This window comes from Hemiscyllium ocellatum, chromosome 45, assembly GCF_020745735.1.
Source record: "Hemiscyllium ocellatum isolate sHemOce1 chromosome 45, sHemOce1.pat.X.cur, whole genome shotgun sequence".
Lineage (NCBI taxonomy): Eukaryota > Metazoa > Chordata > Chondrichthyes > Orectolobiformes > Hemiscylliidae > Hemiscyllium > Hemiscyllium ocellatum.
In genome coordinates this window covers 22,684,142-22,711,827 of record NC_083445.1, presented here as the reverse complement: position 1 = coordinate 22,711,827, position 27,686 = coordinate 22,684,142, and the positions used below count along the sequence as shown (strand labels likewise).

Genomic DNA, 27,686 nt, shown 5'->3' with positions numbered 1-27,686 from the left:
TTTGTCAAACAGCTTAGTTTCATTGCATAAATTTATTTCCCGGATTTCTCTCTACTCCTCTCTGCTGAAGGCAATGACTCATGCTGGGATAATTATTATTCATTATTCTACACATATTATGGACTGTTTTTGCAAATAATTACCTCAGGAAACAGAAAGGACATTTGTGGCTTAGCTCCAGGCAGTAACAAACAGTTCATGATGTTTTAAAGAAAGTGCACGGCAACTTTACAAAGACCATTAATGTGAATTTATTCCACATAAAAAACTCCAATGTAGGTATATCAAGTAGTTGCATGGAACACAGGATGGTCTTTACTCATCAAGAAAATATATTGTTTGGCAGCAGGCTTCCAGATCTATTCAAATATTTAAAGAGATTTACATGTTGGACTGACAGAACAAAATAAGTTAATCATAAAGAAAACTTAACATGAAGAAACTATTGCTAAATTATCAGGAATAAAACACTAACAGAATTAAGTCAACAGTCTAGGTGGACAAAACTGACAGGCCCTTCAGCTTTTAAAAACATTCAGCAAATTGAGATACTATATCAGATGAGTCTGATCATATTATTACAAATAGTATCAGAAGAAGGGGTCGCCCATTTATGACTGAGGTGAGGAGGAATTTCTTTCTGGGGGTTGTGAATTTGGGGCATTCTTTATCACAGATGGCCATATCATGAAGTATTTTCAAGACTGTGCTAGACAGATCTTTAATCAGTAAGGGAATCAAGAGTTATAAGGGAAGCGAAATCGAGGATTATCAGAGCAGCCACATTCTCATTGAATGGTGGATCAGACTCAATGGGCTGGATGGCCTGCTTCTGCTCCGACATCTTATGGTCTTATAGCATGTAGCTGAAACTCTGACTCCAATGAGTAAAGTACTGCAGATGCTGGAGGTCTGAAAAAAAAAACAAAAGTGCTGGAGAACTTCAGCAGGTCTGGCAGTGATCTGTGGAGAAAGAAACACAGTTAACATTTCAAATGTGATAGGACTCTTCTTTGGAAATGAAGATGGAAAGAGATGGTGTATGTTGTAGATAAGAGGAGAAGCAAATACATAGAAATGTACTACTGTGCCTCAGAGCAAAAGGCAAGGGGAATGTTAATAGTAGAAAGAAGACATAGGTGAAGATTAGATGTTACCAAGGTTGTAAGCAGGTCAGCTCTTCTGAAAACAAACCCATGCATAGAAGACATTGTGGGGGTAGGATAGGGGAATCAAGGAGACAGTTCAACATTTGAAGTTACTGAACACAATGTTGAGTCCTGAAGGATGTAAAATGCTTAAGTGGAGAATGAGACACTGGTCCTCCAGTATGTGTTGGACTTTGCACAAACACTGCAACAGACTTAGGGCAAAAACGTTAGCATGAAAATAAAATGGTGTACAATTCAGAAATGGATTGAAATATAATGGTTAGCTCAAGACATCTGACAATTAGTGCATTTTAAAATTAGCAATTTGTGACAAGGGAGATGTACATAAGTTGCAAGTACTTTTTGTCTCACAAAAACAGGAGGTCATTGTCAACTTCCCCACAACTAATCAAAATTGCTGAATTTGTTCATTACAAATAAACCTTACTAGCACTGAAAATTAATATTTCATGTCAATAATAGGATTCTTATTACATGATTTAAAATTTCCATATAATTTGCTTTACCCTGGAGTTCCAGATAGGAAACAATTGATAACATGGAGCTCACTTATGTAGGCAAATTGTTTTGAATGGTCTTAATTTTTTCGCCTTAATTGAATCTCATTTTCTTTTGATTTTTGATTTTTATTTCTCCATCCAAGTTTAGTAATTCACTCCATTTCTCCTTTCAGCATTGTTTCTTTGGCTTTCTCCATCCTTGCATTATAATGGTCCAGGAGATAACCACAAGACCAAACATGGAGGTCTCAGATAGCACATTGATATTGTTGCACTGTTATGACTTTGCACTTCCAGCAACTTGCAGTGCAAAATTAACAAGAACCAAAGAATGAGCGAAGATATTCAGATTCATGGGCTTATTGTCAGAGGTGCAGCTCCAGCAATTTCTGGGCCAAGATGTTTTTGCACATTGCATACAAAGACAAATGTTACATATTACAAAACAATAACAAGACAGTCATAAAATTATACAGACTGTTTGGTCCAACTTGTCCACGCCAACCAGCTATCCAAAATTAATCTAATCCCATCTGCCAGCATTTAGTGCATATCCCTCAACCCTTTCTATTCGTTCATCCATCCAGATACTTTGTAAATGCTATAATTGTACCATCCTGAACAATGCCCCTTGGGTCCCTTTCAAATCTCTTTTCACTCATCTTAAGCCGATCCCCTCTAGTTTTGGACTCCCCCACCCCAGGGAGAAGACTTTGGCTATTCACCCTATCCATGCACCTCATGATTTTACAAACCTTTAAGGTCACCCCTCAGCCTCTGATGTTGTAGGAAATATAGTGTCAGGATTTTCAACTTCTCCCTATAGCTCAAACTCTCCAATCTTGGCAACATTCTTAAAAACCTTGCTAAACGTGCAAGGATTAGAAACATCCTTCCTATAGCAAGGAGACAAAAACTGAACGCAATATTCCAAAACTGGCCTAACCAATGCCCCGTACAGCCACACGATGACATCCCATTCTTGCACTCAATGAAGGCAAGTGCACCAAACACCTTCTTCACTACCCTGCCTGTCTGTGACTGCACTTTCAAGGAACTACGAACCACGAACTAGCACCGTAATGTCGATTTGATCCACAACACTCTCCAGGACCATAAGTGTACAAGTCCACTTCTAATTTGTCCTACCAAAATACCTCACATAGAGATGCCTTTTAAAGTGTTGCAATTGTACCAGCCTCCACCATTTTGCTTGACAGGTCATTCCATACTCGCACCACCCTCAGTGAAAATGTTGCCGCTTAGGTCCTTTATATCTTTCACCTCTAGTTTTGGATTTCCCTACCCTGGGAAAAAGACACAGTGTATTCACCCTTTTATAAACATCCATAAAGGTCACCCCTCAGCCTTGAATTCCCCAAAAAAACTAGCCCCAAGCCAAATCAGCTTCTCCCTATAGCTCAAACCCTTGTAAATATTTTCTACACCCTTTCAAGTTTAACTACATCCTTCTGATAGGAGGAAGATCAGAACTGAACGCAGTATTCCAAAAGTGGCCTAACCAATGTCTTGTATATCCACATGACATCTCAACTCCTATACTCAACACACTGACCAATAAAGGCTAGTGTTTCAAATACCTTCTGCACTACCCTGACAACCTGTGACTCCATCTTCAAGGGAACTATAAATCTGCACCTCAAGGTTTATGTGCTGCAACACAACCCAGGACCCTATCAAGTAGTATATAAGTCCTGCCCTGATTTGTCTGACCAAAATTGAACACCTCAAATTTATCTAAATTAAACTCTACCTGCCACTCCTCGGCCCATCTGATCAAAGTCCCGTTGTACTCGGAGGTAACCTTCTTCACAGTTCACTACATATTCAATTTTGTTATCATCTGCAAACTTATTACCCATACCCTCTATGTTCACATCCAAATCATTTTATATAATAACAAAAAGCAGTTGGCCCAGTACCAATTCTTGCAGCACACCACTGGTCACAGGCCTCCTGTCCAAATAGCAACATTCCTCCATTATCCTCTGTCTCCACCTTCAAGCCAATTTTACATTCAGATAGCTCTTTCCGGATTCCACGTAATCTAACTTTACCAACCAGTTTATCATGCAAACCTTGTTGAATGTCTTACTAAAGTGGCTCAGTGGTTAGCACTGCTGCCTTAACACCAGGGACATGGGTTCAATTCCAACCATGGGCGACGGTCTGTATGGAGTTTGCACACTCCATGTCTGCGCAGGTTTCCTCTGGGGGTTTCGGTTTTCTTCCACAATCCAAAGATGTGCAGGCTAGGTAAATTGGCCATAGAGTTCAGGGATGTGCAGATTAGGTGCATTAGTCAGGGGTAAACGTAGAGTAGTAGGGGAATGGGTCTAGGTGGGTTACTCTTCAGAGGGTTGGTATGGACTTGTTGGGCTGAAGGACCTGTTTCCACACTAGGGATTTTATGATCCCCATTTTTAAAAAATTAAGCCCATTATGGGCAACATCCACTGCTCTGCCTTCATCAATCTTCTTTGTCACTTAGAACATAGAACATTGCAGTGCAGTACAGGCCCTTTGGCCCTCGATGTTGCGCTAACCTATGTAACCGATCTGAAGCCCATCTGACCTACATTATTTCATTTTCGTCCACTTGCCTATCCAATGACCGTTTAAATGCCCTTGAAGTTGTTGAGTCTGCTAATGTTGCAGGCAGTGCATTTCATACCCCTACTACTCTGGATTAAAAAAAAATCCTCTGACATCAGTCCTAAATCTATCACCTCTCAATTTAAAGTTGTGTCTCCTCATGCTAGCCATCACCATCCAAGGAAAAAGGTTCTCTCCATCCAACCTATCTAATTCTCTAATTATCTTATACATCTCAATTAGGTAACCTCTCAACCTTCTCTGTGACGAAAACAGCCTTTCCTCAAAAGACCTTCCCTCCATACCAGGCAACAATCTAGTAAATCTCCTCTGAACCCTTTTCAAAGCTTCCACATCCTTCTTGTAACTGTACACAATACTCCAAATGTGGCCACATTAGAGTTTTGTACAGCTGCAGTATGATCTCATGGTTCCGAAACGCAATCCCTCTACCAATAAAAGCTAACACACCTTCTTAACAACTATCAACATGGGAGGCAACTTTCAAGGATCTATGTATATGGACACCAAGGTGTCTCTGCTCACCTACACTACTAAGAATCTTACCATTAGCCCAGTACTCTGCATTCCTGTTACTCCTTCCAAAGTGAATCACCTCACTTTTCTGCATTAAAATCTCCTTTTGCTACCTCTCAGCCCAGCTCTGCAGTTTATCTATGTCTCTCTGCAACCTACAACATCCTTTGTCACTATCCACAACTCTACTGACCTTAATGTCATCTGCAAATTTATTAACCCATCCTTCTATGCCCTCATCCAGGTCATTTATAAAAATGACAAACAGTGGACCCAAAACGGATCCTTGCTGTACCCCACGAGTAACTGACCTCCGGGATGAATATTTCCCATCAACCACCACCCTCTGTCTTCTTTCAGCTAGCCAATTTCTGATCCAAGCCTCTAAATCACCCTTAATCCCATGCCTCCATATTTTGTGCAACAGCCTACCATGGGGAATCTTATCAAACGATTTACTGAAATCCATTTACACCACATCAACCACTTTACCCTATCCACCTGTCTGGTCACCTTCTCAAAGAATTTTAAGGTTTGTGAGGCACGACCTACCCTTCACTTCTTGGCTCAGTGGTTAGTACTGCTGCCCCACAGCACCAGGGACCCGGGTTCAATTCCAGCTTTAGGCAAGTGCAGACTCAATGGCCTCTTTCCATATAGCAGGGATTCTATGAGTCTTAAATTATTGTGGGCGGCACAGTGCTTAGCACTGCTGCCTCACAGCACCAGAGACCCGGGTTCAATTCCCACCTCAGGTGACTCTCCCAGTGTCTGCATGGGCTTCCTCCCATAATCCAAAAATGTGCAGGTTAGATGAATTGGCCATGCTTAATTGCCCATAGTGTTAGGTAAAGGGGTAAATGTAAGGGAATGGGTCTGGTGGGTTGCGCTTCGGTGGGTTGGTGTGGACTTGTTGGGCCGAAGAGCCTGCTTCCACTGTCAGTAATCTAATCTAATCAAAACCATGTTGACTGTCCCTAATCAACTTATTCCTTTCTAGATGACTATAAATCCTATCTCTTATAACCCTTTTCCAACACCTTACCCACAACCGAAGGAAGGCTCGCAGGTTTATAATTTCCAGAGTTGTCTCTACTCCCCTTCTTGAAGAAGGGGACAGCACTTGGTACCCTTCCATATACTGGCACTATCCCTGCAGACAATGACAACAAAGGTCAAAGCGAATGGCTCGGCAATCTCCTCCCTGGCTTCCCAAAGAATCCTCAGATAAATCCCTAGGCTTCTTCCAAAAACACAATCAAGTTAGTGAGGTATGATTTCTCATGCATAAAGCCATGTTTACTATCCCTAGTTAGTGCTTGCCTTTCCAAATCTAAATCCTGTCCCTCAGAATCTCCTCCAACAACTTACCCAATACTCACTGGTTGTAGTTCCCTGACTTTTCCTTGCCACCTTTCTTAAATAATGGCACATAAACCATCCTCCAATCTTTCAGCACCTCATCCTTCACTATCGATGATACAAGGGGGTCAGTAATCAGTTCTCTAGCTTCCCACAACATTGTGGGATACACCTGATCAGGTCCACAGGATTTATCCACCCTAATGCATTTTAAGACACCCAGCACCTCCTCCTGTAATATGGAGATTTTTCAAGATATCACTATTTATTTCTCCAAGTTATCCAGTTTCTTCTCCATACGAAATACCAATAAATTACACATTCAGCATCTTGCCCATCTCCTGTTGTTCCACACATAGATGACCTTGTTTATTTTTAACAGCCCTGTTCTCTCCCTTGTTTCTTTTCCCCTTTATTTATAGCATCTCTTTGGATTCTCCTTAACCCTTTTTGCCAAAGCTCTCTCATGTCCCCTTTTTACCCTCCTGATTTCCTTTGAGTTTGGTCCTACTGTCCTAATGCTCCAAGGGATTCACCAGATCCCAGCTGTCTCCACCTCCCTTACGCCTCCTTTTTCTTGACCAGAACCTCAATTTCTCTCACCTCCGACATTTCCTACCAGTCTTATAGGAACATACTGCCTCTGTATCTGATCATCTCATTTTTGAAGGCCTCCCAGTTTCCAAACACCCCCTTTTACCTGAGAATAGCATCTTTTGAAATTGCTTGCCTAATAACATCAAAATTGGCCTTACTCTAATTTAGAACCTTTACATTTAGATCAGGTCTATCCTTATCTTAAGTGTCTTTAAAAAACTAATAGAATTATGATCACTGGCTCCGAAACACTCCCTAACACCTCAGTCACTTGCTCTGCCTTATTTTCCAAGAATAGTTCAAGTTTTGCTTCTTCTCCAATAAGTTTATCCACATACTTGTACACACAAATTCCTCTCCATCCAAGCATTAACACTGACAGTTCCAGCCTATATTTGGGAAGTTAAAATCCATTACTCTTACAGTCCTATCAATCTTACAGATCTCCGATCTCCTTACAAATTTGCTTTTCAATATCCCAGTGACTATTGGGGCCCTCTAGTACAATTCCAATAAGGTAATCGTCCTTTTCTTATTTCTCAGTTCTATCTAAACTTCACTGAATGCAATCCCAGGAATATCCTCCCCAAATATTAGAATAGGAGAAGTTTGGAGGGATGTGGGCCAAGCACACAGGGAAGTGGGAATCATTAGGTTTGGGACCATCGAAGTGGACTACTTGGACTGAAGGGTCTGTCTCCGTGGTGTATGTCTCTATGACTCCATGACTCCATGACCTGAAAATGTTGAATGTTCTTTTCTCTCCACAGTTGATGCCAGGTCTGCTGAATATCTACAGAATTTCAGTTTTTCTTTCAGATTTCCACTATCAGTGTATCTTCTTAATATTAACGCTTTAATTCTATTTTTCAACCACCCATAAGAGTTAAGTAGCTCTCCAGTTAAATCCATAGCTGGCACTATTGCAGAATTCATTAATTATGGTTTAATGTTTTATCAACACAAAACACCCACAGATAGCAAAGCTCAAATTATTTAATAATTAAGGGCAGTCTGGAGGAATCTGCGGCACGGTGGCTCAATGGTTAGCATTGCTGCCTCACAGCGCCAGGGTCCCAGGTTCAATTCTGGCCTTGAACGACTGTGCAAATTCCACACAGACATTCGCCCAGAGTCTGCGCGGGTTTCCTCCAGGTGCTCCAGTTTCCTCCCACAATCCAAAGATGTGCAGGTCAGGTGAATCGGCCATGCTAAATTGCCCATAGTGCATTAGCCAGAGGGAAATGGGTCTGGGTGGGTTACTCTTCAGAGGGTCGGTGTGGACTTGTTGGGCCGAAGGGCCTGTCTCCACACTGCAGTAATCTAATCTAAAACATTACAAACCTCATGGTTGCTTATCAATGTTTCTGAACAGTTTTAAGCTTTTCACTGTCAATTATGGATTGTTTACAAAAATTGTCCATCAATTGTACAATGTTCTTAAAATGTAAGCTAGTACTGATACAAATAGTTTTCATTACATTTTTAAACAAACTATGATATATCATTCAATACCAGTAATTAGTTTCATTTTTCAGTCTACCCACTTTGAACAAATGTAGTAAAATTAGTCTTATGTACAGAACTCAATCCAACAGACTATATCTTTGGAGTGCAAGCCTTTATACCATAAGACCATAAGAAACAGGAACAGGAACAGGGGTAGGTCATTCAGCCACACAAGTTAGCACACCCATCCAATAGGATCATGGCTGAGTCTGGTTGTTAGCCAATATACTCTGGACAGTTTTATTTTTGAATGAGGCAACTCCATTGAACACCAGATGTGCTGAATCTGTATATGTAACGTACCTATAAAACGTGATGAAAAATTACAAAGTGACCACAATGCAGAAAAACATGAGCAGTTGGGCGCAGTGTGGAGAGTTGAAAAGGAGGAGGCGATCACCCAAATGCAGAGAGTCGAGATTCAAACTTCAGCAACTCATGGTAATTTTAATAACCAACTGCCATTTTATTAATGTTATTAGTATTTGACCAACTTTTCTCTCAAAATTCCCTTTCCTAAGAAAACAAACTCTAAGATACATACACAGATGAAATCTACTAATTGGACTTACGTCACTACTCTTATTGTTTTCTACAAAAGTATGAACCCTATTTCAACAGTGGGAGTGATTGTTGTGGCAAAGGGAGGAATGATGAGATAGTCCCTGCATCGAAGTCAGGAGCTCAGAGTTCAATGTCCCACCCGAGGATATGATGTGTTTATAGTGTGACCAAACATGTAACTTTCCAGAATATACCAATGGTAGGCAGTAAAAGCAGAAGACATTCTTGGTCATCCATGGAATAGAAAAAACAGAAGCTTTTACAATTACTATCTATAACTCCCAGCAACATGTATAACTGTATGTTGCCACATCAACTCTGGCTCCTTCCTTCACTGATGTTGATATTGATGTGAGCTGACCAATGTCAAATGTCAAAATTTATGAAGTGGCAAAGTTGAAAAGTAGTGTTAAATATAAATGCAAATACCTTTTTCCATACAGCATCTCTACTCCAAGGTATCCAAATGTTGCAGACTAATCAAATGTTATAGTTGCACTACAGGTCATGTTTAAATCCAAATTTCCACTCACGTGCATGCATTTCAAGTTGCTGACACCAAGGGATCTTTGAACTTCGAATCAGAATCGATCGACTCATGAGGTAACAGCCCCTTCAAAGTCAGCTTCAAAAGGTCAATTTCAAAGTCTCAGGCCAGACAGTTTGGACACAACTATCCCTAATCTTTAGAAAGCAAATTTAATCATGAAGGTTTGTTGTAACTTGGCTATACAAGCAAAGTAGGCCATCATCCAACTTCCAAAATGACAGTATACACAATAATGTGTCTAAACATCATTGAAAAGCCATAACTATACCACCCCTAACTTTTAACAATTATATTAATAGTGTCACTTGACCCAAAATCACAGTTCATTCCAAAACCCTTTGTCTCACTGAAGACAGCTACCAATTCCTGTTCTACCAAGGGCAGCTCACGTCCTGTCAAAATCCACCAATGTTGCAAATTTTAATCAAGTCAATACGCAATTACTAACCAACTGGAGTTGGTTTATTTGGCACAAATACAATGTGCCAAACAAAGTGCACTTAAAAACTAAGGAGCATGAATGCCAAGTAAAAAAATACTCTCATTGTAATTTAACATTCTGGTTCAGCAAGAAAGCAAAAATTAGTTTGAAATCTTACTGAGTACAATATTTAGAAATGTCCTGGTTTTCACAGAAATACACTATTTTAGGTCACAATATTCAATATACTTTGTGACAAAGTCACATTCTAGTGAGTTTTTAGATAAAACATATAGCCCCTCAAATCCAAGCTACTCAGTCCACTTGCATTTCATATTTGATGGTTTCTTCTGATTGCTAATTTTCAAAATGCCAGGCTCAGACAATAGTGCACAAGATTAGAGATTTATTGATTGAATACCAATACTAAATCAGAACACCAGAATCTATTCTCAGTAACCTGAAATGTATTAAAATTAATGAGAATGTGAATTTAATAATTAAAACCTCTCAAACTCCACACAACATATAACGCTTTCCACAAATGGACACTTGAACAGTAACTGAGGTCACGAAGGCAGTTAATTTGAAATAAAATGGATCATGAGAATTTCACATCCACTGTAAGACAGAAGAGGGAAGTTCCACAATTTCACATGTCCAGCAAAGGTTCCCTATGCAGGTCACCTGAAAGGAACACTGGAACTGGAGTCGACCACTCAGCCTGCCGAGCCACTTAATACAATCATGGTCGATCAAGCACTTCAATGCCTTTTACTACCCCATCTACAGAACTCTGTACACCATTGATAATCACAAATGTATCAACCCCTATCTTAAGCATACGAAAGAAAGGGCTTCCATAGCACGGTGGCACAGTGGTTAGCACTGCTGCCTCACAGCACCTGAGACCCGGGTTCAATTCCCGACTCAGGTGACTGACTGTGTGGAGTTTGCACGTTCTCCCCGTGTCTGCGTGGGTTTCCTCCGGGTGCTCCGGTTTCCTCCCACAGTCCAAAGATGTGCAGGTCAGGTGAATTGGCCATGCTAAATTGCCTGTAGTGTTAGGTAAGGGGTAAATGTAGGGGTATGGGTGGGTTTCGCTTCGGCAGGTCGGTGTGGACTTGTTGGGCCGAAGGGCCTGTTTCCACACTAAGTCTAATCTAAAAAAAAGCACTCTGTGGTTGAGAATTCCAAAGGTTAACAACTGATCAAGTAAAAACATTTCACCTCATCTCAGTCCTAAATTGTGCCCTGGTTCTAGACTTCCAATCGGGGGAATATCTTATCTGCATATGCCCTGTTTACCCTCTTAAGTTATTTCTAAATTTCAATGAAACTGTGGAGAACACCAGGCTATTTTGTCCAATTTACCTTCATAAATCAGTCCTGCCAAACAAGTCTGGTGAACCCTCATTACACTCCCTTCTGTGGCAATAATATCTTTCCTGAGATAAGGAGACCAAATCTGCACAGAACTCCAGCTGCAGATTTTCAAGCTCCTATACAATTGAAGCAAGATTCATTACTCCTGTACTCAAATCCACTTTTAATAAAGGCTAGTGTTCCATTAGCCTCCTTAACAGCTTGCTATACTTGCATGTTAGCCTTCAGTGACTTGTTGACAAGGACACTCCGGTCCCTTAGTATATATACACATCTTAAAGCCTTTTACATTTTAAAAATGCACGGTGCATCTGTTTTTCCTGCCAAAATGGATAACCTCAAACTTTTCCATACAATATTCCAGCTGCAATATTCTTGCCCATTTACCTGGCTGGTTCAAATCCTTTTGAAGCTACTTTACATCTTCACAACACACATTCCCACTTAGCTCTGTATCATCTGCAAGTTTGGAAATATTATATTTGATCTCCACCCTCAAATCATTGCTATATATTGTGAATAGCTGAGAATGAAGTACTGTTCCTTGTGGTATCCAATTAACCACAGCCTATCAATGTGAAAATGATCCATTTATTCCAAAGTTTTGTTTTTGTTTTTTTAAGCCTATCATTAATCAATACTGGTAATTTTCCACCAAATACCAATGCTTTAATTTTTCTAGCCAGCCTTCTAAGGGGGACTTTATTGAAAGCTTTCTGAAAATCCAAGTATACTACATCCATCAACTCTCCTTTATCAAGTTTGTTAGTGACATTTTCAAAAAGCAAATCAAAATTCAACAAGTGATTTCCCATTTGCACATCCATGCTGACTATGCTTAATTATTCTCCTCCAAGCAACTATTTACTCTGTCCTTTATAATAGATTCCATCATTTTCCCCACTACTGATGTAAGGCTAACGGGTCTGTAGTTCTACATTTTCTCTCTCGCTCCTTTCTTCCTAGTAGGGTGCCATTTGCTAACTTCCAATCCACAGGAATCATGCGAGAATCTAGAAAGTTTTGGAAGATTCCAATCCATCATCTATGATATCTATACCCCCCTTCTACAACACTAATGCTAAATTTCCTTCAACTGCTCATTTGAATCTTTAGTTCTGGGAGATTTATTGCATCTTCCTTAGTGAAAACAGATACAAAGTAATAATTTAGCTTGTCATTTCTATTCACCTTTACAAAATTCTCCTGACTCTATTTATAATGGATGCACATTAATTTAAGCCAAACATTTCCTCCTTACATTTCCACAGATTTATTTATTTAATTTTTTTTTTACAGTCTATTATATTGTTTCACTGAATTAAATTCATAATGTGTTCGCCCTTTCCTAAATCAGTCCTCCTTTGCTGTATTGTAAAAATCTTCAATCCTCAAAATGACTACAATTTCTGACAACTTCATATGCCTTTTCTTTAATCTTATTACAACCCAGACGTTCCTTTGTCAGCTATAGTTGACTGACCTTTTTTTGAGTTTTTGCTGCTGGAAGGAATATATAGTTGCTTTAAGGATGATCTGTTGCCTCGGAATTTTCATGCCTTTTAATCTATTTTCCCAATCCACCTCAGCCAATTTGTGTCTCACACCTCAATTTCCCTTATTCAAATTTAATACCTTTGCTTCAGAAAGACCTATTGATGATAGTTCTTTACCTAAAAAAATCTGGGAAACTTTAAACATTTTTTAAAAAGTTTCTAAAGTTTATCTAGAATGAGATGGAGAGAATGGAACATTTGAAAATCTTTACAAATTCAGCAACTCTGCCTTTAATAGTACTGTACAACATTGGTACACAATATGGTTGAACACTAAACCAACTAAAGGGATCTAATTAATATAAAATCACAACACTTAATTATAAAAATAATTTTTTTGTATTAAAATACTGTCCTCTTTTCACTTTATACATTAATGATCTGAAGGCATTCTGGCTAGGTTTGTAAATGATACAAAGACAGGTGAACGGGCAGGTAGCATTGAGGAGGCCAGGAGGCTGTGGGCAGAGAAGTGGCAGATGAAATACAATGTGGGAAAAGCGAGAGGTCATGCACTTTTGGGGGAAGAGAGACATGGACTATTTTCTAAATGGGAAGAAAATTCAGAAACCTGAAGTACAAAAGGGACTTGGGAGTCAAAGACCAGGTTTCTCTTAAGGTAAACTTGCTGGTTGATTGACAACCTAACTACCAATCATCTCAGAGGACTATATTAGAAAAGCAGGGATGCACTTCTGAAGCTATATAAGGCGCTGGTCAGACAACATTTAGAGTCTTGTGAGCAGTTGTGGGCCGCATATCTCAGGAAGGATGTATTGGCCCTGGAGCGGGTCCAGAGGTTCTTCATGAAAATGATCCCAGGAATTAAAGGCTTAAAATGTGAGGAACATTTGAGGACTCCGAGACTATACTTGGAGTTTAGAAGGATATGGGGGGGGATCTGATTGAAACTTACAAAATACTGAACCAGCCTGGACACAGCAAACATTGGGAAGATGTTTTCATTGACAGGTGAGACAAGGACGCAAGGGCACAGCCTTAGAGGCAAGGGAAGATCCTCTAGAACAGAAATAAAGAGAAACTTCTTTATCCAAGGAGTGGTGAATCTGTGGAGTTCATTGCCACAGAAGGCTGTGGAGGCCAGGTAATTGAGTATATTTAAGACAGAGATAGATAAGTTCTTCATTGCAGTCCAAAGGTTACAGGAAGAAAGCAGGAAAATGGGGCTGAAAAACCTATCAGCCATGGTAGAGCAGACTGAATGGGCTGAATAGCCTAATTTCTGCTCATGTTATGGTCATTACGCAGGGCAACAGTCAGGCATAGCACTGTTGTAGGCACATTTGGGCACAGTGGTTTTATATATTAAAAAAAAAGCCCAGTGAAGAACCTGCAGCTAGAAGCCTGATATTCTCAATTAGCTCAAGAATATCAGTAGTAATAGTGTCCTACCTTAGAGGCAGAGCTCCAGTTCAAGTTCCACCTGCTCCAGAGGTATGCCATAATATTTTTGGAACAGGTTTTTAAAAAAAAACAACTTTGGCTCCTATAGGTGTGGTCCAGCCCAGAGCTGCCCTAAATAAATATATAGTTATTATTTGAAATACATATATATAGTAAATAAATTGCAAGAGGAAAGTAAATGTACTATAGACAAGTTTCCATATGATACTGGTGGCAAGGGAAATGGTGAGCATGACACAATGATTATGGAAAGGGATATTGAAAGGTGGGCAAAAATTTGGCAGACGGAATATCATGTGGGAAAATGTGAGGTTATCCATTTTTGCAGGAAAAATAGAGGAACCAAATATTATTTAAAGGGAGAACAAATGTAGTTAGTGACAGAACAGAGGGATCAAAGACTGAAGTGGGAAGTTGAGTGTGGACCCTGTGGAGATCGGAGAGGTGCGAAATGAACATTTCTCATCGGTTTCACTCAGGAAAAGGAGTGTATTGTTGAGGAGAAGAATGAGGTACGAGATATTAGACCAGAAAGATCCAGGTTAATTACGAACAGGTGTTAACAATTCTGGAAGGACTGAGAGCAGACACGTCCCATGGGCAGGATGGGATTTATCCGAGAATTCTCTGGGAAACTAGGGAGGAGAAATCAGAGCCTTTGGCTTTGATATTTGAGTCGTCATTGTCTACAGGTTTGGTACCAGAGGACTGGAGGATTACAAATTTTGTGCCCCTGTTCAAGGAGGGCAGTGAAGATGACCCAGGTAATTATAGACCAGTAAGCCTTACTTCTGTTGGAGGAAAGGATTATTAGAGATAAGATTTATAATCATCTAGCAAGCAACAATGTGATTTCAGATAGTCAACATGATTTGTCAAGGGCAGATCGTGTCTCACAAACCTCATTGAGTTTGTTGAGTGCATGTAGATGAGGGTAGGGCAGTTGACATGATATACATGGACTTCAGTAAAGCCTTTGATAATGTTCCACATGGTAGATTGTTGGAGAAAATGCAGAGGCATGGAATGGAGGGTGATTTAGCAATTTGGATTAGAAACTTGCTTTCTGAAAGAAGGCAGCAAATGGTAGTTGATGAAAAATATTCAACCTGGATTCCAGTTACTAGTGGTGTGCCACAAGGATCTGTGTTGTGACCACTACTGCTTGTCATTTTTGTAAATGACAAAGACACAGGCATGGGTGGATGGATTAGTAAATTTGCACACGACACTAAAGTCAGTGGAGTAGTGGACAGTGTGGAAGAATGTTACAGGTTGCAGGGGACTTGGATAAACTGCAGAACTGGGCTGAGAGGTGGCAAATGGAGTTCAATGCAGCTAAATTTGAGGTGATTCACTTTGGGAAGAATAACAGGAAGGCAGAGTACTGAGTAAATGGAAAGGTTCTTGGTGGTGTGGATGTGCAGAGGGATCTTGGGAATCCATGTACATAGATCCCTGAAAGTTGCCACCCAGGTGGATAGCGCTGTTAAGAAGGCATACGCTGTGTTAGGTTTCGCTGGTAGAGGGATTGAGATCCAGAACTTCAATATCATGCTGTAACTATACAAAACGCTGGTGCGGCCACACTTAGAATATTGTGTACAGTTCTGGTCCCCATATTTTGGGAAAGATGTGGAAGCATTGGAGAAGGTGCAGAGGAGGTTTACCAGGATGTTGCCTGGTCTGGGGGAAGGTCCTATGAGGAAAGGCTGAGAGACTTGAACCTGTTCTCATGGGCAAGAAGGCGACTAAGAGGGGATTTGATAGAGACGTACAAGATGATCAGAATATTAGAGAGTGTTGACAGTGAAAGTCTTTTTCCTAGGATGATGACATCAGCGTGTACAAGGGGGCATAACTACAAATTGAGGGGTGATAGATTTTGGATAGATGTCAGAGGCAGGTTCTTTACGCATTGAGTGGTAAGAGTGTGGAATGCCCTACCTGCTAATGTAGTCAACTCAGCCACATTAGGGAGATTTAAACAATCCTTAGATAAGCACATGCACGATTTGGGGATATGTGGGGGAAGAGTGGAGAGTAGTTCACAGGTCAGTGCAACATCGAGGCCTGAAGGGCCTGTTCTGCGCTGTACTGTTCTATATTCTATTTGAGAGCTCTTGCGCTTAAGTCACAAAAAGATAGCGTATACATTCAGCAGGTAATAGGGAAGGCAATCAGAATTGTAGAATATGGAAGAAGTCCTTTGACCCCTTGTGTCAAATGCAATGTTGATGCTTATTTCAGAGGGAGAAGAGTACAAAAACAGGGAGGATTACTAAACAAGACTAGTCAAACCATAGCTGAAATATTGTAAACTCTTTTGGTCTTCTTACCCAAATTGACAAGTATGACCTGTACTTAAAGGCAGGATAAATCCAACTCAGCCAACTACCATCCCATCAGCCTACCCTCAATCATCAGTGAAGTGATTGAAGGCGTCATCAATGGTGCTATCAAGCAGCGCCTACTCAGCATTAACAACACAGTGATATCCAATTTGGGTTCCATCAGGGCTACTGGGCTCGTCACCTCATTATAGCCTTGGTTCAAAGATGAGCAAAAGAGCTGAATTTCAAAGGCAAGGTGAGTGACAGACCTTGGCATCAAGGCTGAATTTGACCAAGTGTGGCATCAAGAAGCTCCAGCAAAACTGGAATCGGGTATCGGGGCAAACTCTCGATTGTTAGAGTAATACCTGATACATAGGAAGATGGTCATGGTTGTTGGAGGTCAATCATCTTTAGGTCCAGGACATTTCTGCAGGAGTTTTTCAGGAACCAAGGTCCTAGACCCAAACATCTTCAGCTGCTTCATCAATTACTTTCCCTCCAGCATAAGGTCAGATGTGGGGATTGATTATGGATGCTTGCACAATGTTCAGCACCATTCGTGACTCCTCAGTTACTGAAGCAGTCCATGTTCAAATGCAACAAGATCTGGACAATAGCCAGGGTTGGCCGGACAAGTGGCAAATAACATTCACACTACACAAATGCCAGGTAATAACCATCACCAATAACAGAATCTAACCACAGCCCTTGGCTGCCATCATAGAATCCCCCACTAACATCATCCTGGGGATTATCGTTGACCAGAAGCTCAACTGAACTCACCACATAAACAGTGGTGCCAAGAGCAAGTTAGAGGCTAGGAACACTGCAGCGAGTAACTCAGCTCCTCACTCCCCAAAGCTGTCCACCATCTACAAGGCACAAGTCAGAAGTGTGATGTAATACTCCCCACTTACCTAGATGGATACAACTCCAACAGTCGAGAAGTTTGACATCATCCAAGACAAAGCAGCCTGCTTGACTGGCACTACATCCACAAGCATCCACTCCCTTCAGCAAATGACACTCAGTAGCAAGTGTGCATGATCTACAGACGCACTACAGACGTTCACCAAACGTCATCAAACAGCACTTTCCAAAGTCACAACCACTTCCATCTGTAAGGACAAGGGCAGCAGATGTATGGGAACACCACCACTTTTAGGTTCCCCTCCAAGTCCCTTACCATCTTGACTTGGAAATGTGTCGTCATGCCTTCAGTGTCATTGGGTCAAAATCTTGGAATTCCCTCCCTAATAGCACGTGGGCCAACCCACAGCACGTGTTCAAGAAGGCAGCTCACCATCATCTTCTCAGGGGCAACTAGGGACAGGCAATAAATGGTAGCTAGCTAGTGATGCCCACATCGAACAAATGAACAAACAAAAAGAGACATACTAGCAGTGCAGAAAGTCCAGAGAATGTTCACCAACTTGATTCCAGGTATGAAAAGAGACTGTCTTATGAGAAAAGGTTGAGTAAACTCATTGGAATTTAGGAAAATGAGAGGTGGCTTTACTGAAATACATAACATCCTTAGGGGACTTCACCAGGTAGTTGCAGAAAATTGTTTCCTCGTGTGGGAGAGTCTAGGACCAGAAGGCAAAATTGCAGAATAAGGTATTGCCTATTTAATACAGATGAGGAGAAATTTGTTCTAGGTCAGTCGTGAATCTGTGGAATTCTTTACCACAAGAAGCTGTCAAGGTTTGGTTGTTAAATAATTTCAAGACTGAGATACACTGATTTTTAATCAGTTAAGGAATCAATGGTTTGGGGATAAGGCAGGATAGTGATGATTATCTGATCAACTACGTACTTAAATGGCACAGCAGACTTGATGGGCTGAGTGACCTACTTCTGTTCCTACATCTTATGATCTTATCTAAAACTGTGTCGCTCAGTGACAAAATCTGGGATCTTTCTGGTTTTAATGACTCAATACCACAGTATTGTTGGAATAATGTAGATTTGTCAGCATTCAAGAAAATAAAAATAAAAGGTTGCCATTTTGAACAGAGACCATTTGTTCAAGCATTCTGATAAACCTCCTGCATAATTCTAACATTTTTGGTTTTCCTTTTAGATTGCTAGAATTCCTTATTATCAATCTTATACAGCAGTACTGCTCAACATGTAAAGTACACACTGTAAGACTTTTTAAAATCGCATGTGAATTCTGTGCTCACCAAGGTGGTAGATATTTTGAACGAACATTTTTCCCATAATTGATATTGTGGTTAGTATAAAATTCCAGTACTGAAACCCTCTTTCATACCACTGCAGTGCCTATGTTACAATAGTTCACATCAGTTAGCTTGCAGTCGGGTGCAACGCGGGTCATGTTTGGAAAACGATAGAAGAAAGCTTATTTTAGAACTGTTTACTGAAATTTTAACTGAAAATGCTAGATAACTGAAGAATCAAGTAATCTATACTACCAGGACATTACATTTTCATAAAAGCAAAAAATTTCTAAACCATTATTGTCAATTGAGCCAGTTAGGCTGAATAATAAAGACATGGATCACATCAGATTCCATTCGTTTGAAGGTTGATTTTATATATATATTATCAGTAAAAATACTGTATGACACTGGAACTGAAAGACAATGGTAAAACTCAGTGAGATTTCCATTTCCTCCACCAGAATTTTTCAAAAATTTTAGAATATATTGGTGAAACTATCAGATGTGCAGCAAGCTCAGAACCAGATTTCCTGACGACTGCAGGCTGCCACAATTGAAAGTGATGCAACATTTCAGCAATCATTCCAGCTTTTCAGTTTACTGATGAAGGTGTGGGAAAACAAACAGTTTGGTCCAGAATGTGTAATTTCTGCAGCAGAAAATCACATTTTGTCATTTCATTTTATTAAACTAAATGCTTTTGCTTCAAGACATCCGGTCGTATTTCACAGAGTAAAAGTCGATACCATACTGTAAATGGCTGATCATGTCTAAATTCAGCCATTTGAAAAAAATGAAGTGAAGCAATGAGTAGCTCCAATACCATACTAATACAACACAGCAAAAATACAAAAAGCTACAAATTGATTGAAATAAAGGCACATTCATGTGTTTTGAAATCAAAAGAATTCCAGTCTGATATCGTACCCAAATAGACTCTTGCAAAAAAAAATGAAATCACAAACTTTTACAGAGTCATTTCTGCAGTAGTCCTTACAAATCTCATACAACTCATCAACTATAATATAAACTAATTTTCTGAGCCTAAGACATGCAGATCTCAGCTACATTTACCCCAAATTTTTCAATTTGTTGACATTCTTCCTAAAATAGGCTTTAGATTGATTATATGTATTTAGGTTGAAGTTAGATCACCTGAAACTCTCCTGCAAAAAATTCAAATGTGAATTGTGACCACATCTTTAGATATTTTTGACTGTAAATAAATGATTAATTCACATTGTTTATTTTAGCAGCATAGTTAATCTATATTATTCTCAAATACTGTCTCAGATCACACTTCGTAAGATATGGAGAAAAGTATTCGCCTCAGGGGCAGCAGTTATTCTCTTTAAATCATTTTTTTTTAAAAAAACCATGGTATTTTAAACTCTTTAACCAACACCTGAGAACAGCAATTCAACTGCCTTTATTTTGGCTCCAATCCCAAACTAATAAAAAAGACTTCTCAGTAGGCTCATTAACAATCTTTAGAACAGATAAAAGACCCAAACTTTGTGAAGTGATTGCTAATCGTCAGATAATAAAAGGAAACGGGAATGCTTTTGTTCTGACATTTCTGCTGCTATTGTGCTCTTGCAAAGCTCTGCCATTTTCAGCCTATCGATGCTTTTCTGGGTTCCACTTTCGCACGTAATCATTTTACTGAAATTTTGCTATTGCCAACATATGAAAGATCTACACAATTTCATTTACATCATTATCGTTTTTATATAAATCACAAAGCGCGTGTAACTCAATTCAACATAATTAAATTCAGAAGCCAACAAAAAGTCGCAGTAGCACTTTTGCTCAAAACATTACTTTCCTCGATTTCGTCAAAATCACGTCGTTTGAAAAAAAACCAAAGCCAGGGAAGACAAACCAAGATAAACAGCGAAAAATGCCAGATATCTGCTAAAGGGGCCATTAATGGTGGGTCCGCCCCACTCGGGTTGACATATAGCTGGCGCCTGTCCGCCCCGGACTGCCAGTTTCTGATCGTATTAACATGGCGAGTTAGGGAGGTTCTGTCTCTCTGACTCGCGCAATCAGAAATGATTTTAAGCGGATTTGCTTAGACTGTACCTGTCTTTTCTTTGATTTCGCATAAAACACTGAAGAGAGCCGGTTTCATCCTATGACAGTTTAACGCATGTTTTCTGCAAAAGTAATTAAAAGCATGTTAGGATCTCTTTCTACAAAGGATGAGAACAGCAAACGCCGAGTTCCCATCAGGCAAAACAATCAGAATCCGCAATATTTGGAAGATCACCAATGCAAAACATTTAAACTCAAAATAACAAATAAGCTTTCCCAGACAGTGCAATTGATAGCGACTGGACCTGAAAACATTCAGCAACGACTGGAAATGGCTCCCAAATTTCGCTTATATCCAAAGACATTAAAACACCTTGGACTCTAGGTGAAAATAGATCATAAATCTTGAAATCTCAATACACTGCAGGCAGGCAAGACTGCAAAAATCTATAAATTTCAACAAAAGCTGCGGCGAGCGCACAATGAGAAGTGTTTAACTGCCTAAAGGGTTATTGTTGCTCGGTGACAACCTATTAGAGACGCAAAACACACTACATTGGCACGGAGTTGTTCTACACTAAAATATTAATACTTTAATCTTTATTAGCGTTTCTTGTTATCTTAAATTTCCAAGGATGTGGACCTCGTTTACCACCTTTAAAAGGTTAGCTTGTTATTTTCAAACATTTTCATCTCGTCAGTTAAGAGTTTCAAGTGTGTTAAATAAGGATGTGGCAGCTAAGCTGATGCATTGCTTAAATCTATTTTCCTACATTACGGTCTACGTGTGCGTGTAGGTAACATTCGGGCTGAAGATTGCTACAGCGGTTTAGTAATTTTACACTAAATGAAAGACAATAGTTAAAACATTTCTAATAAAATTAAATCTTAGATGCGGGTTTGAAAGTTTAATACTCCGTAATCCAACTTTTAAATTCGCTACACATCTTTAAAAGATTTGTCTTAACTGTGTACCGTTAAGTACCTTGAGTACTGGGTTTGAAACCCCTGAAATGCAAAGATATTCTTAATCAATTGGGATGCTGAAAATTAAATATCTCAATATCAAGATTCACAATATTTTTGAAGCAGAAAGCCGACTTTTAACTATATACCCAAAATCATGACCCTTCAATTATAATCATTTGCCTGGTCTTTTATTTATCAAATTTTGAACGAACATTTTTTCCATAATTGATATTGTGGCTAATATAAAATTCCAGTACTGAAACCCCCTTTCATACCACTGTAGTGCCTATGTTACAATAGTTCACATCAGTGAGCCCGCAGTCGGTTTTCAAACGGGCGCAACGCGGGATATGTTTGGAAACTGATAGAAGAAAGCTTATTTTAGAACTGTTTACTGAAATTTTAACTGAAACTGTTAGATAACTGAAGAATCCAGTAATCTATACTACCAGGACATTAAAATTTCATAAAAGCAAATAATTTCTAAACCATTATTGTCAATTAAGTTTAATTAAATGCTTAAAGTGCAATTCATTAGGAGGCAATTGTCTACCTCAGGCAGCTCTCTTGCATTACCACAGAGAGAACAAAGAATTAAATCAGAAATACCAACATTTTCGCCAAAGCAAATGCAAAAACATAATGGCATTTATATCTAAAGAAAAGCAGTTTCTGGAGAGTTTGAAAAGATGCCAATCATAATTTCAATGCTTCTAATGGTATTTTACAGTTTTGAAATACTGTAGTTTGAAAGCGAAACAGGTCAGACAAAAAACACTATTTATGCTTTTTGGTGAAAATTCTGAAGAGAAACAAAGACAAAACTTTAAGTAAATTAGAAGCTAAACAACAACCTAACAACCTATTTCGACAGTCAAGCTCAAAAATTACACTGCAGCTGTAAACTAAAATAATCTTGAAATCGGCCAGATTGTAAATCTGCTATTTCCAATTGCAATGTACAAAAAAAACTTCTAAAAGTGAAAATACAGGAATATTCAAAACGTCTTCCACTGCAACTTCTTAAAATATTGCAACTAAATGTGCTTGCAGTAGATTATCATTTTGCAAGACCAATCACCTCGAGTCAATTGTGCGTCACTCGTTAATCTCGCGGATCTACAAACATCCTCAGACAACGAATGTAACAGTACAAAGAATGTCAGTGTAAATAAACATGATAGATACACAGATAAATAAACATTAATTAATAAATAAACAATCCCAGCCCCAAGGGGGTAGGGGGGACCAAGAAAGCTAGCTGGATATCACACACAAGTGCTCCGCTCAGTTGATTGACAACTGTTTTCCTTCAGCCACTGAAACTGGCCTAGTATTAATGTTGTTTTCCGTAAGTTAAGCAATATTAAAGTGAAGATACTGAAAATAAATAAGACTAGCTGTGGTAATTATATAGAAATAGGCTGGCGCATATTAACTTTCAAGGTGAATTCAGTATGAAACGGGACTAAGCAGATTTATGGTAAATTTATGATGCTCAAGTAAAAGTACACATCAAAATCAGCCCCCCGTTTACTAAGTTAATTTGAAATATTTAATTCCTACTACACTAGCACAAGTAATGCCGTTTCTTCAGCACATTTCAGTTTAAGCACTTCAGCCAAAATTATTTAAATAATGTGTACTTGGTAGTTCTCGGTTATAAATACTTAATTGCAATGTGGTGAGACCTCAAAGCAAAACAAAATCATTGCTATCATGGAAGGGATAAAAATCAAGCCAACATATGCTGAAATAGAAGAGGCTTGTGCCAAATCTTTTAGGATCTTTCATGATCTCAACATGCAGAATTCAAAATAATTTTCAATACAATGTAATCAGATCAAGACACAAAAACGTGTTTTTCACACAAATACAAAAGCAAGATAAAGCAGGTAATCTTAAATTAAGGTCACATATATATGAAGATAATACATCTAACAGCTTATGGCAAGAAATTAAATACGTTATTCAAACATAACCAATCATATAAACAAATCCAGGGAAATATTACATTTAAATTAATGTTATACACTCCAAATGAAAGATCTAAGAATTTCCTTTTCTTGCAAAAAAATGTAATTTTTGTTCAAGCGATATTTTATTGCTTAAGTACCTGAAATAAAGCAGGTCATTCAAAGAAAGTAACAGGAAACGTAACCTACAATGTTTACATTTAAACCAATGTAAACAATCTAACTAGATACTACCTTAGAGATCATAATAAAATGAGTCTGTGCCTTCCAAAAGCAAATGTAAAAAAAAGTAAAATAGTTGGTTTACGTTTACCAACTTGTTTAAAAAAAAACTTTTGAAAACCTGAAATCCTATATTTACAGATTTATCTTAAGCCACAACACCATAGTTCACAATTTAGTCATAAAACTTACTTTAAAAATTAACCAGATTTGTAAATATTATACAACTGCTGAGTTAAGCCTGAGCTCAGTATATTGTACAACATGTTTACATCTCAAATTAATTAGCTTTTAATAAATGACATTGTATATTTATAGCGTGGTAATACAATTCTCACTTGTCTAATGAAACAGAATCGGAACAGTGGGTCTATGTCAAAGCTTCACTCATTTCACTTTGATCATGGCTCCATTTCATTTCCCTTTCTCTAATCTCATAATCCATCCAGTCACAATGCTAATGCTGACTAGCTTGATGACAAGTTAATGAATAGATTAATTATATGTTGATTAACATTTGTGATCAATTAATTAGTCTTTAACGTATATAGCCAAAGGGATTAAAGTGCAAAAAGAATTTATGGTTTCATTTGGTACCATTGTGCTCACTTAAATCATTATGCACTTAGTATAAAATAGTTCATTCCAATATGAACACAGACATAAAAAGAGTGTTTTTCTAATAAAATGACCTAGCACTGCTATTCAAAAAAAACTCACTGGCAACTTTATTTCTCTTATCTTAATTTAACTGATCCACCATTAAATTTATTTAACTTAATTTGAAATGAGTGGCAGTGACAGCATCAAATTTGGCATTTTGGGCAACCTGCAACCTTGATGCACAAACCCACAATATAGCCAAAACCAAGATAGATTATAACTTAATTCTTCACAATTCATTTTCCTGCTGTTCATAACTGCCATAAAACACAGTGAGTGAAACAGAAAATGGGGGAAATATGCATCAGCAAACGTATGTTTTAATGTATGGGCTGAGCTAATTTAGTCAGGTGGTCCAAATTTCTTTCATATTCACAATACTTCTTCAAAACATTCAGCAATATGCTCAGAATGAAATGACAAAAGTAAAGATCTAAATCACTTTCACTATTGGAAAAATATACTTAAACACTAAATGAAAAATAATTCATTTATTAAAAAAAAGAGTACAGCCAATGTAGATGATTTTTAAAGTAAGTTAAATTCTCATTATCTGTTCCAATAATCAGAAATATTAATGGCTGTTTCATTTCAGGCTGTAGAGGGCATCAAAAGGTTTGAGTGTACATAAGGACATTCCGTACAAAACTCAAAAAGCTAAATTCACTCCACCACAAAACCTTTCAATTTAACCAAAATAATCAGCTCACTGCAGTAAGCAACTTATTCAGTTTCTTCCAACTGCAAACAAATTACAGTTGCCAAGAGTTCGTCTTGAAGAAACTTTTTACTCTTGTTCTATTCACTTTCCTTCAATCCCTTGGGAATTCTGTACAAGCTACATTTTATCCGACAGTCCATTTACTTGGAACTCCAAGCAATTTTTATATCACAAAACACTCCCAATTGCTGAAGATACTGCTTGCCTGCTGCTATCTTCCTTCTCACAAACCCATTAGACAATTTGATTAAAAAGGTCAAAAGGTACATTAGTCAAATAGAAATTTAATTAGCATTTGGCTAAACATTTTAGTTATGGATCCAACTGCACCCAATAACCACCCCCTCCAAGCAATGTGAACATTTTAGTGCCCCTCTTTAATTAAAGGTGGATTTAAAATCACAATGAAAGCCGACATCATCCCTCCCACTTAAGATAACTGGGATTTACTTTTTGTTATTATTTAGAAACTGGTTTTGATGTTGAAGGAGCCAAAAATGAGTCCCAAATGATAAATACAATAAATTGAAAGGGCTTTTCATTCACAAGCTTTTGGATATTGGTGGAGTAGGGATGCAGGGGACAGGCAATATTAATGGAGCCAGGTTTTTTTGTACAAAGCATAACTGCAACCATCTAAATGTAAATCATTGTGTGAAAGTCAGACTGCAAGGTCCTTCATGTTGGGGGTTGGGTGGTAATGATCTCTTTCATTCCTCATTCAGAAAATGAAATGATCGTGGAATTAATAGCAAATACAGATTTCTGCAAAAAAATGCAGCTTTGACCAGCACACGCATATACAAAAAAGGAGGGTATCATTCTTTGAACAAAGTAGAATGGATAAAGTTGAAACCCGACTTGAAGGATTGAGGAAGCAAACTTTCTTATTTTGTTTCTAAGGGGATGCTGTTTTGATTTCGATTTCGATTTCGGGTGGCTTGGTGGAGTGGGGGTGGAGAGAGAAGAGAATATGGATTTATTTGTGTCATGTGTGCTTGTTTAAACTGGCTCCTAAAGTTGGAAAGGCGGCGGTGGGGAGTGGTAGGGAGAACAAGGCTGTGGGAGAGAAGGGGATGGGGTGTGAAAAGAGTGTGTACTGACCTGGCCTGAGCCTCGTCCAGGCTCTGGTCAGTGATGGTCATGATCTGTTGCAGGATGTCTCCGATGTCCTGTTTCCGTCCCTCGGGGTCGCCTCCGTCCGCCTGAGAATGAGGAGGGAGCGAGTGTACCGCCAGAGCCACCCCGGGGTGAGGTTGCAGCAGCCGGGACTGGTCCTCCATCACACACCGGCCACAAAAATGAAAAAAAATTCTCGCACACACACACAAAAGACCCTAACTGAGTGGCCAGATGGAGTGAAGAGGGAGAGAAGGGAAATGGAATAAATAATTTGAAAAAAATTAAAAACTCTGCTCCCTTCTTGAAATGTCACTGGTCTTTTTGTTTTAAATCCAGTCAAATATGATTTTTTTTCTCCCTCTCTCCTTCTTAATAATAAATCGGACCTCCTCCGGGGGCTGACTCGCCCAACACCAAGCCGAACGTTGCAGCGATTTGAATTTTAACCGTCGCCGCCACGACTCGACAACCCCCTCCCTCTCGCTCGTTCGCTCGCGACTGTTTTGACGGCACTCGAACTGCAGATGGAGAGAGGGTGAACAGAGAGAGAGAGAGAGATGCGCTCCAGCGCCTCCCTGTCCCCGACACCTCACATTCTCTCACCCCATTGGTCAATCCGTTGCTACGAGTGACGGCCCGAATGCTTTCCCCCCCCCTCTCCATTGGATGGTTCCGTCGTGCTCGGCTTTGATGGACAGCTTATCCACAGACTCGTGCACAGGTAGGTTGCTTGTGGGAGGAGTGGATTTTGGGGGAGGGGAGGGGAAGAGATGACTGCACTTGCCCGCCCCTTCACCCTGACCCAAGCCCCGCCCTTCCCACGCCTTCTTCCCCAAAGCCCCGCACTTCCTCCTCCCACCCTCACGCACGCATACAGCCGGCGCGCCATGCTGATTGACAGTGGGCTCGCTGCTAGGAGACGGGCGGCGCGAGCCTGTCGAGTCCGTCGGGGATTGGCGGTCACCTCGTGATGATCCACCTCCTCTTGCAGTGCCTCTGGTGGGCTTGATGCCTTCCAAACTGAGTGAGTGGCAGGTTGAGAGAATGCGCGAGGTTTGAGTGATGGTTTATGAAAAATAAGCTTTTGACTGACGTGTGCATATTTTAGTGACAAACTGCGATAGAAGAGTTTTATTAATTTAAAGCTAGCAATTGGCAGGGAATATTATCGAGTCAGAATGGAAAGAGGCTGTTGAGCTCATCGTGTTCTCAGTGGCCGTCAAATATCCATCGATTGTAATCTTTTTCTTGTC

The 27,686-nt window shown here is 39.4% G+C and overlaps 1 protein-coding gene across 2 annotated transcripts in view; it reads right to left on the bottom strand.

Moving 5' to 3' along the window:
- Positions 1-27,026, bottom strand: part of pbx4 (pre-B-cell leukemia transcription factor 4) — a 610,007-nt gene extending 582,981 nt beyond the window's left edge. For both annotated transcript variants that reach the window (XM_060855285.1, XM_060855286.1), the window contains exons 1-2: positions 26,416-27,026; positions 20,809-20,882 (exon numbers count right to left, since the gene is read on the bottom strand). In XM_060855285.1, the coding sequence (XP_060711268.1) occupies positions 20,809-20,882; positions 26,416-26,594 (253 nt within the window). In that variant the 5' untranslated portion in view covers positions 26,595-27,026. The remainder of the gene's footprint in view (positions 1-20,808; positions 20,883-26,415) is intronic.
- Positions 27,027-27,686: the final 660 nt, after the last annotated feature.